Below are 11,321 nucleotides of genomic sequence, written 5' to 3'. Positions count from 1 at the left end.
CTTGATGTTATTTCTCTAAAATAACATATAAAATATATTTTTATGATTAGGATACATAATTTATTTTTTTTTCTATTTATTTTAGTTTCTGTAAAATTTAATATTTTTTGCAGTCTAATGACTGATGACGTTTTTTTAATAAGCACATCTGTTATTAAGGAGTGATATATATATATATATATATTTAAAATTTATTTATGATATTCAGTTACATATTGTTAATCAAGCAATTTAACTAACTGTTGGGGGTGTAGGAAGAATGCCACTTATGGTTTAGATTAAACCCTAAATCATAAATTTAACACAGTATCAAAATTATCATTTATACATTATAAATAAAACCAAACCATTTAACGGATATTAAAATTTAAAAGAAACATAAAAAATATGGCATTATAGATAGAGGTAAGAAGCAAAAAAGATGCATGCCTCATAAGTGAAGTAGTTTTTGAAAACCTAAAAAATAATAGAGTTAGACGTTTATATAAATAAATAAAGAGAAAAAGATCTCAACCACGATGGAAAAAGAGAAAAAGATTAAAAAAAAAAAAAAGTCAACTGAAAATATTTTGCTTTTGAATATGAGTCCTAAACTAACTGTCCATAATTTTCTCCTTGAATTGTTAGGCATTTCGGAATTTTCTCTTTGAAATTTGCAAAAATAAAGAAAGGCAAGAAGATTAGTTTTGAGGTATTTTGAGTGCTAAGAATATTTCTGGGTAGAGGAATGCTACATAAGAGGAAGTGTTGTAACATATGGACTTGCGCGTGTTTTCTATATGAGATTATCGTAACAGGTTATACTTCTCACAGGTTCACCTTACACATTATGTCACTCTGCAACAACCATGGAGTTGTTTCCCTCAATCAAGGCACCAACAACCATGCAGTCTGTTTATCCTCGCCACTTGGAAATTCCAACTCTTGTTAATCCAAGGCGTGTTTGTTTGTTTGTTTCTTTGTTTGGTTAATTTTGAAAGAAAATTAATGAATGGCATTCCCTAATCTAAACTTTTTTAAGTCACCAAACAGAAAGAGTCATGGATGCATAAACAGTTTCATAAGATTTGATCCTTTTTTTTAGGTCTATGGAGAAGGAGCATAAAGCTGCTCAGTTGACCATCTTCTACAATGGGCAAGTTGTTGTGTTTGATGATTTTCCAGCTGATAAAGTGCAGGAGATGATGTCTTTGGCATTGGCCACCAAGGGAATATCCCAAAGCCAGAACTCCTCTGCATATGCTCACACTCATAACCAGCAAGGAAATAATCATCCTTCGACTATTCCTAATATCATCCCTCAAGCACCATCCACACCAATTGCTAATGGTGCTTTCTTTTGATCTCTGCTATGCTTGAGATGATCCTATGGATCGCGTTTTTTCCTGATCATAAATTTCATTTTCCATACAGACATGCCAATTGGTAGGAAAGCTTCCCTTCATCGGTTCCTTGAGAAGAGGAAAGATAGGTATGCAATTAAAAATTCATCGAATAAGCATAAAAATTCATCTTTTCATGTTGCAATTATACTTAAACTACATCCTCTGAATATTGCTCTTTTGGCCTACTTGATTAATTTTGTTAATTTTTTTTTTAATGCTGTATTTGCAGAATTGCTGCCAAAGCACCATATCAAACAAACAGACCTATCTCTGCTCCTAATAAGCCGGCTGAATCATTAGATGCTAAATCACACACCTGATAGATCTTACTTTAGTCGAATTATTATGATTCCAAAATATTCCCTGTTATTAGCGTTTCATTTTATTGTTACATTCTGATCATTTCTTTTATTTGTTGTTACCTTTCTTCATTTGTTGCTTTCCGTCGCTCCTTTTTCGGCTAAGAAAGAGAATCAGTTGATGTTATTGATTTTTTTTTTTTGAAAGCAAGAGTATATATTTATATTAATATAGAACTGTACACGGTGTACAGATGGATAGTTACAAGTCAGCAAAAAAACATCATATCCCATACCACCTATGGCCCAAAAAACAATCCCCGTGAAATTATCTAATGACTGAAACTATACATGAAACAGAACACATACAAAATCAATCAACGTTGTTGCAGAATTTTATTATAAAAAGTCCTAAAATACTTTCCTGAAAGTAGTAGGTGGCAAATTATCCTATAATTGACGTCGTTTCTTTAATCTCCATGATAACAATTATTTTTGATAAATTTCTTATCTGCCGACTTTATTCACTTTAGAAAATTGTATTTGCGAGGTCAAAATTTGCACAAAGAAGTATATATCATTTTTAAATTTAATTATTTTGAGATAAGGGTGTAAACTGTGTTGTTTGAAGCTGTAAATGATATAATTATCAAAATTTTGTAAGCAATCCTATTAGAAAGAAAAAGTTTATCATACACAGGGGTCATACTCAATTCGAACAAATTTTCTTTTATAAAAGACTTATTTGATCTAAATAAAAAAATGTTTAATTATGTTTAAACAAAAATGGTAAAAGCCATAAACAAGAGGGCAATAGATACCAGGGAATTAATGAACAAAGACAGGTGAGTCTCAACATTTTCTTGGAACATGATTGGCATAGCTGGTTGCTTAATAGCCTGCCTAATCATGATATTATTAATGGCAAGCCGTGGAGTTCGATCTTTGCTGCCCTGTTGAAGTTGGTGTTCCTGGATTTGGGTCACCATCTGATCTAACTATCTCATTATAATATATTAAGTTATTAAAGGTTTGGATATCTGACCCCAATTAAAATCCAATATGGATTGAGTAATGAGTTTTTTTTTTTTAAAAAAAAAAATCAACCTAATCTAATTTATATTCCTATTTTGATTTTGTTTTATGTTTTCTCATGTTAATATAACATTTTTTTATATATAATAAAAATATTATATTAACATTAGAATCATTAAATTTTTTAATCCAATATTATTATATTTTGATCTCTTTTGGGTGTTTTTAGTCATTATATATTTAAAATAGAAAAAAAACAAATTATTATTCTAAAAATAATTAAATTTTACAAATTTTTTTAAATATTGGAATTGAATTAACCTTACAAACAAATAAGTAATTTGATCTTTTTATCGCATTGGATAACAAATTTAGTCAAATCCGACCTTATCCGTAAACACCCCTAAGTTATGAAGAGGATTTTCTTAAAAGACAAATAAGTAATTATTCCAATAAGATATTGCTAATCAATACCATTAGGACATTAGTTAAAAAATTTAAAAAATATGTTACAAAAGTAATAGGAGAATACGAAAAAAAAATCATAAATATCACAATGTTGTGTCTCCTATAATAAAAGTCATGGTTAGCATTTGCATATTATTAATAACCCAGTTTAAAACACAAGGTGTGCAATAAAATGATTTAGAAGAGTACAAGGATATGTTTCTTATACAAATAAGATCGGTACTCAAAACATTCCAAAATCTAAGAAAAAAGCCTACTGTCAAAAAGCCATCTAAAATCCTCTAGCAACAGCTGTTTTAACGACGCCCACACCTTGCGTATTACTAATGCTTTTGCTGCATTATGATCTGAAATAATCAAACACTAGTACTTCATCACTGCGTAAGCATTCCTTCACCCAATCCAACACATAAGAACGCATTAGTTCTCTACAACCAGCTTAATAGAATTATTTATTCACCAAAAAGAAAAGCTTAATAGAATTATTTAGACTCTGAAAAGTCTGATAACTGCACGGATCCGGATCCTAAATGCACAATCTGTTTCTGCACGTCGTTATTGCTGTCGGTAACCACTTCCCAAAATTCCGATTTATCCACAGCATATCCATTGCCCGCCACCTGCTTGTAATATAGCCTCATCCCAAACTGGGTCTTCATCCGACCTCCATATAACTCCATCCCCACATATAAAATCACAACCTTCTTTCAACTACAAAGACACCCTCTTGGATTCACAGAGAACACACCTTGACCATTATTCCAATGCCAATAATAGAATTTAATCACCTCAACAATTCCGTCTACCTCCTTAGGTATATTCAAAAACACCAGGGTTGATATAATGATGCAACAACAATTGCAATAGTTGATAACAAAGCTGCAATAAATGTAACGGCAGAAACAAGACCAGCATGTGCCTTTATTCCAGAAGGTATTCTCCAAACAATATGAGCACCATACAGATTAGCATCATCTTTTTCCAATTTAAAGAAGCAATTGTGATTTTCCATCTTTTCTTTTGTGCTGCAGCGCACTACCATATCCGGTGCACCAAATTCAATTGCCGAGTACCCACTTCCATTCAGAGGCTGCAAAAGAAGAGAGAAAGAGATGAATTGAGGCAGTGTGTACCAGCTAAGGAACATGAAATAATATATACTAACACCTTAATTTATTACTAACACACACCCCAACATTTTCCTGTTGATATATTCTTCCCTATTAGGTAAAACTTATGTGAGTTTGACTAAATTCTCATTCCTCATTTGGTAGTTTCATTCTCAAACTAATAGGACTTACGTAAATTTCAACCAATAAGAGTGTGTTACTAACAATTTTCATACTAGTACAATATTTTTTTCAAGCCACGACCATCTTGTTCTTGAAGAGGGGCAAATTAATATTACAATATTAGCACTAATGGTTAATAAAAAGTAATTAGCCACGGTGATGTTGCATATAATCATCATCTTGATATCTAGTTGAGGCAATTATCGTGGTTATAAGCTGGAAATGGTATTGAGATAATTGAAGCATAATAGCCTTACTTGATATCGAGCATGCAATGGAAGCTCCATGTTAATATCAGTTGGCTCTTGCAATATATTTGGATCAACAAGCAAGTGAATTTCAACAGCAGAACGATTGGACAAGAATGAAGGCAGCTCCAGATTTGTGTCACCAAAGACAGCTATATCACTGAACTCTGCAATAAAAAGTGTTATTCATTTGAAGAAATTAAAAAATATGGATATATCTTTTTGTTCTATAAATATGAAAAAGCAGGTGCAGAGTATTTACTGCCTCGCTGAACGAGATGTTGTAACTCAAATGGATCAGCAAAAACTCCAGAAGGCAATCTCTCAATAATCATGAATTTACATGAGTTGCTTAACAGTTCAGAAAAAGACTTTGACGGTTGGGTTTTCAATTGGATTAATGTAGACACAGTACGATGTGAACCTTCACCAATAAGAGTGCGCTTTAGATCTGACATTCTCAACACAAAATTAAGGTTATCACACGAACCATAAGGGACTTCTTGAGACATAAATTTTTCAAAATCCAAATCGTGTAAATTGATGTATCTGTCATAATAGGACTGCATCAGAAATTTGTTGACGGGAGAAAAAGGTTTAGCATGCACCTGAAAAATGCAAGAAATCATTCGGTAAAATTAAAAGCAAGTAAACAAAGCAGAATCAAAATGCTGGAAATTTAAAATATATATATATATATATATATATATATATATATATATATATATATATATATATATATATATATATATATATATATTTTTTACTGACCGGACTTGAAATTGAATCAGCAAGTGAAGAGCTTGTAGGGGAGCATATAAGTGAGGCCCACGCTAAGAAATAAATGAAGAGTTGAATGCATCGCCAAGTTGGCATGAGGTAACTGATGTGATGTTAGGGTAAAAGGGAAGATTGGGGTAGTTTAGAGAGGGATCAATGAGACGCACACACCCTAGTAAAATATCTTACGAGATGCAGATTCAGAGAGGACACAAATTCTGATACAGCAATGCTTCACACAAATTTTTCCAGAGACAACTGCACAGATAACACAAGCAGTTCGCACAGTTAGGTTTGGGTTTTAGTTACGGATCTGAAACTTCTTACCCGATAATTCATTAAGCTCACCAGAATCGGATTTTTACCCTTTTTACCCCCCACTTTTTAACTTGTCTTCCATATAACACAAATTAAACAAAATATATATATATATTCTAAATAATGACTTTCAATTTACTTCTTACAATTTAAAAAAATATAATTTTAATATATATATTGTTAATTATAATTGTCATATTATAAATCAATATATATTATTTGTATCTTATTGATTTGTATATATATATTATTACTATTAGACATATATAAACCACAATTTTTGGTTGAATGCCTATCCTTCATTTCATTTCTCCAATCTTTCTACCTATTTTATTTTTTCATTTCATTTTGGGTTCTGGTAGATTGACCTTTTCTTATTTTGGATTTATTTTGTTTGACATCTTTGTTTCTAGAAATAAATTCAAGGTGGTCCGATTAAATTTAAAAAAGGCAAGGAAAAAAAATTTGAAAATAAAAATAAAAACAAAAAATGTATTTGAAAAAGAGTGTTGCAATTGTTGTGTTGAGTGGAGGAGGAAAAGGGAGAATACACCACGATGACGTGGCGGGCGTTGACGTCGACCTTCAAATCGAAGGAAATGGTGAGTGGGCCATTGGACACGGTTCCGGAACCGTAGGATTCAACTCGGACGAAATCAACGGCGATGGAGAGATCTATTTTGCGAATCAGGTTAGCCAAGAAGAGGAATGCGCCGATGGCCACGCTGACGACCACGGGAGCCGGAAAATGGATGCCAAAGTCGGCGGAGATTTCGGCGGCGAGCTCGGAGACACGGCAAAAAATTTGGTCTTCGCTCCATAGGATTCTCTCGATATGTGAATGCATGGTCAATGGGAAGGGAAGGGAAGGGAAGGGTTTATGGGATGCGTTGCGTTGCAGGCTTGCAGCCACATGCTACACTAGGGCTTATCAAATACCGTGTTTCATTCGACTTATTACTTTATTTAGAATAAATTACTTTATCGAAAAAAATAATAAATCACTTTATTTAGAGATTAGAGATGCATATCCTTTATATAAGAAAGAAAATATACTTAATAACTGTCATGTAAAAAAAAGTTTTTAAATAACTATCAATTTAATTTTTTAATGTGACATTAAATATATATTTTTTCATTTATATTTATAATATTAATGATAAACAATCAAATTTATAAAAAAATTAATAATGATAATATTTATTAGTTTTTTTCTTTCACAGTTTCACACGACATGTGCCAAATAGCTTGGAAAAGTCACAACCATTTGCAAATTTTATATACCCATACAACCATGATCCATGCATAATGAAAAAACAATTTTTTGTGTAACATCGGAACTTCTTCATTAAAGACTTTTTGGAAGTTCCAAAACAACTTGATTAATAACCTTGTACTTTAGTTGCAGCGCGAGAGTCTTACTCTTCATATTGATGAAGATTATTTTGGTGGAGTGAAACGACAGTACAATTGTTTAGAGACGAATAACTATGTATTGATTAATTGTTATTTTATTGATAGGAAGACAAAGATTATGTAAGATAAGTGATAGAAAATCACTTGTTTACAAAATCATAATTATTAGTTAGTTGAAGAGTGGATAATTAATAAGGCTTATCCAATGTAAAGTTGCACAAGTTAAAAAAAATCCTAAAATAATTAGGATGACAAAAGTTTAACGTGCATCCCAAAATCCTATACAACACTTAAAAAGAAAAAAATATATAAGTATAATAAAGTTTATGATGTGACAAAAATAGAAAAATAAAAATAAATGAGATGTGTTGGTGGAATGTTTATGTATCATTACTCTTTTTTCTATCTTAATGATGATAAAATTATGATCCCTTTTAAATGTATCAATTGTTAGTGCTTTTATATCCTTGATTTATTACAAAATCTATTATCGAGATATCATTCATTCCTCATTGGTTGAAAAGGAATTCCTTGGATCAAGAGTAGGGTCATTATATCTAAATAATCCTTAAAAATTATTAATTTGGGGTATTTTTTGAATAAAATTTAAATTTATGTTAGTATCAATTAAAAATAGTTAATTTAATCACTTTTTTTGGGGAAAAAAATCACTTTTCTTTTAGCCTTGATGATTTAGCCACATGTTTCTTATATATAGGATCAAAAGTAGTGTTATATCATCCTCCCTCTAAAAAGGAAAAAATAGACTAGGTCAAATTATATTTTACTACCTGGTCCTATATCATGGAACAAATCACCAAGATCAAGAAAAGTAGTGGACACATTTAATACTATCATAAATTTAAAATTTATTCCAAAAATATCTTTAACTTTAAATATTTTAAGATCATCACATTTGATGCTACTTTTTGTAATTCAATGAGTAAGTGTCTAATAAGTAGAGTTAACAATAAATTAAGGATTTAAAAAACAACCCTCAATAAGTTTAAAAACTAGTCATTTTGCTTATAATTAGGATCAAAGAAAAAGTTATTTTGTTACTTATATATAAGACTGAAGGTGGTATCAAACTTGATTTTGATCTTAGTAAAAAATATATGGTTTGAGACTGGCTTCTTTATTTGTCATAAACCTTTTTTAAAGACCTAATCTAGCCTAGAAAGTATGGTATGGCCTAAAAGTTTATTTAAGGACTTATTTTGTGATTTAACACCAAGATAGAAGTAAAAATAGGTGTGTTAGATTTTTATAAGATTGAGTTTGATGTATTATGTGATGACATAAATATATTTTCAGGTTTATTTTCACATTTATGATGACTTATTTAAAATATACTTGTTTTGTAATAAGACCTTTCAATATGATATAAATTTATCTTTCATTAAACTTATAAATTAAACTCTTTATAAACTTTACCATGCTAATATATAATTGTTTGTAATAAAGTTATATAATATTTATCAGAGGACATATCATATGATAGAAATGTATCATAAATGAGATTGAGATAATTAAATTTGAATCGTATAACCAAAAATGACAATAAGATTTAATAACATGTGATTACTTAAAAATTCATATGGATTTTTGACATTAAATCTTAATTGTTCATGTATGGTTATGCGATCTAAATTTAATCCTCTCACTCTCTTGTGATCCCTCTTATAACACATGTCATCGTATTTACTAAATGTAGATCTTTGAATTTTAACTCAAACCATATTATTTCTTATAAAATAAATGTCAATTAGGTAAGTCAACTTTATTGACTGTATTTGAATGTGGGTTTTTTTCCGGTACCAAGTGTATGATTTAATTTGTATTGTTCAAAAAGTTTTTGTTTTATAGTATGAAAAAAAAAACACAAAACAAAAACTAATGTATGAGGAACAACAACCCTAAGTCCCAAGGCAAGAAAAAAACAGAAAACAAAAACTCAAGTAACACCCCGTTTCATTAGTAATCTAAAACCACTTTTTGAATTAACCATCAAAATAAAAGTGGGTGTTAACTAAAGTTTTTAGGGGTGCATGAAAAAATGCCCCAAAGAAAAAAAGAAAGCAAAAATGGGCCTAATGAACCAAATCAAACAACAATAATGTAAGGGGGTTGCTATTGACCCACTACCATTGCTAACGATCCCTATTAAGGGATTGATACTTTTTCTTCTTCCAAAAATATCCTTTTCATGAAAATAAGATTTCGTTGTATAATTGCAGGAGGAAATCATATTTTTCATTATGTGATGGGGGTTTGAATAAAAAATACACAATAAAAATACATTGCTATTTGTCAACGAAATTGAATTTTTGTTATATTAAAGGGTGAAAGAAAATATAATTTTGTTGTATTGTTTCAACAAAATCATATTTCCGTTATTATTTTAACAACGATGGTGTGTAACTTGGTGTCGTAGTGCACACAAGGTGGGGCTTGGCTCCATGGTGTGGAGTGGGTGGGTGGAAGTGTATGTCGACGCAATGGTGCAGGAGAGTCGTAAAGGACACGTAGCAGCGTGGATGGAGTTGTAAAGGTTGTAACACCCTCAAGTTTTGCGGCACGCAAGGTGGTAGAGAGGGTCGCACACTGTTAGTTCGTGGTTGTGTTGTGTGTGACCGACATTGGGATCACTAGGACAGTGGTAATGAGTCACTCAGAAGGGGTCTTTTCTTAGATTCTTTGAGACCAATAATAACTCCCTAATGTAATTATTTATGGGCCCATTGTTGTCAGAAGACAAAAACAAAACAAAAATGACATTTGAATTCTGCACTCCCTTATTTATATCTTGGACCCCCTTGCATTTTGAAATGTAAATTTACATTCTAGAATACACTTTCTAAAATATAATGAGAGATGCTGGATTCAATAGTGAGAGTGTGTAAGAAATAAATTCTGAAATAAATGTTAAATAAAATTGTTGGTATGATTGGCCCAATCAAACTTGTCTGTGTGTAAAAACAAAACAAAATAAAAAGAAAATTAAATTAAATTAAACGTTCACCGTTATGAACAAATTATCTCTCATCAATTATTTATGATTCAGTGATGAGGGTGTCATGAATATTTTTATTTTGCATTTTCTAGTGAAATGTACAAGCATAATTTTATTTTCCCATTCTCATAGTTTTAACGGGACCATTATTTTTTTTGTATACATATATATTTGAACATGCGCTGGATTATTAAACTATCATCCAAAATTAGTTTTTTTTACCATATTTCTACGAGTAAAAGATAAAAATAAATACTACCTGGGTTCTCCAATTAAGCTCTAGTTCAACATTAATCTCAAATTTTAAAACCAGGTTGTAAAGTGCTCCCCAATTAAACTCTAGTTAAACAGTAAATGGGCTGTTAATAATGTAATCACACAGACACACTCCAAATGCTCTCGGCACGGCCAGGTTGCACCAAGAGGACAACGTGAGACATGTCATCAGAACTACCTGCTTTATATATTCATCACTTTCTAACACTGCATTCCGAAGTGAAGACATGAAACATTAGATTACATGGTCATATAATTAATGTAGCATGTTTCAATGTTGAAACACATGTTGAATTTGTGGAGGAAAACTAAAAATTTAACTCTCTCATAATACATTTTTGAAAAAGGAAGGAGTTTTAAATGTGTACAGGACAAATCAAATAAAGGATTAAAATTTGTTCTCATAGTTAACCTAAAGGCTTTAAAGTTTGTAAAAATATCTTTTAAGATTCTTCTAATAAACCAAAGATCTTATTACGGTGATAAAAAAAAGTGTTGCAAGACTCATTCTTTTTAACACCTAATTCTACGGTGAATTCTCCTTAATGTAACTCGAACTTGATGATGGCTTTATATTTATATTTTATAAGCAAAAAGACAAAACCTGAATAAGTAAAAAAAATGTCTAGAAGTGCATAGATAAATAGATAATATGGGCATTTTTCAATATATATATATATATATAAGTCTCGGAGTTGGAGATAAACAGATAATAGATAAAGCTAAAGTATCACATTGTTACTGAATGCATAAATAAATAAAAGAGTATCTCTTGGAGCTAATAACTT

General features: G+C 30.7%; 2 protein-coding genes across 2 annotated transcripts; one reads left to right on the top strand and one right to left on the bottom strand.

Annotated features, from left to right (window-relative positions):
• The first annotated feature begins 1,088 nt into the window (after window positions 1-1,088).
• Window positions 1,089-1,838, top strand: LOC114414307 (protein TIFY 10b-like). Its single transcript, XM_028378588.1, has 3 exons — window positions 1,089-1,329; window positions 1,414-1,471; window positions 1,615-1,838. The coding sequence occupies exons 1-3, from the start codon at window positions 1,089-1,091 to the stop codon at window positions 1,703-1,705; spliced, it is 390 nt and encodes a 129-aa protein (XP_028234389.1). The 3' UTR covers window positions 1,706-1,838.
• Window positions 1,839-3,278: 1,440 nt separating this feature from the next.
• Window positions 3,279-5,866, bottom strand: LOC114414495 (phosphatidylinositol-glycan biosynthesis class X protein-like). Its single transcript, XM_028378775.1, has 4 exons — window positions 5,499-5,866; window positions 4,990-5,335; window positions 4,737-4,894; window positions 3,279-4,277 (listed from the first exon to the last, which is right to left on the bottom strand). Exons 1-4 carry the CDS (start codon window positions 5,601-5,603, stop codon window positions 4,008-4,010), a joined length of 879 nt encoding a protein of 292 aa, XP_028234576.1. The 5' UTR covers window positions 5,604-5,866; the 3' UTR covers window positions 3,279-4,007.
• Between the last annotated feature and the right edge of the window lie 5,455 nt (window positions 5,867-11,321).

Source organism: Glycine soja, chromosome 6 (assembly GCF_004193775.1).
Source record: "Glycine soja cultivar W05 chromosome 6, ASM419377v2, whole genome shotgun sequence".
Taxonomy (NCBI): domain Eukaryota; kingdom Viridiplantae; phylum Streptophyta; class Magnoliopsida; order Fabales; family Fabaceae; genus Glycine; species Glycine soja.
This window is presented reverse-complemented; position numbering and strand designations above follow the sequence as displayed.

What these genes read in the sequence shown, in the direction of transcription:
- LOC114414495 (XM_028378775.1), bottom strand. Translation starts at nt 5,603, where the DNA reads ATGCCAACTTGGCGATGCATTCAACTCTTCATTTATTTCTTAGCGTGG. An exon ending in CTGATTCAATTTCAAGTCCG is followed by an intron (nt 5,336 to 5,498) that starts GTCAGTAAAAAA and finishes TGCATTTTTCAG; the next exon opens with GTGCATGCTAAACCTTTTTC. An exon ending in CATTGCATGCTCGATATCAA is followed by an intron (nt 4,278 to 4,736) that starts GTAAGGCTATTA and finishes CTTCTTTTGCAG; the next exon opens with CCTCTGAATGGAAGTGGGTA.
- LOC114414307 (XM_028378588.1), top strand. Translation starts at nt 1,089, where the DNA reads ATGGAGAAGGAGCATAAAGCTGCTCAGTTGACCATCTTCTACAATGGG. An exon ending in ATCCACACCAATTGCTAATG is followed by an intron (nt 1,330 to 1,413) that starts GTGCTTTCTTTT and finishes TTTTCCATACAG; the next exon opens with ACATGCCAATTGGTAGGAAA. An exon ending in CTTGAGAAGAGGAAAGATAG is followed by an intron (nt 1,472 to 1,614) that starts GTATGCAATTAA and finishes CTGTATTTGCAG; the next exon opens with AATTGCTGCCAAAGCACCAT.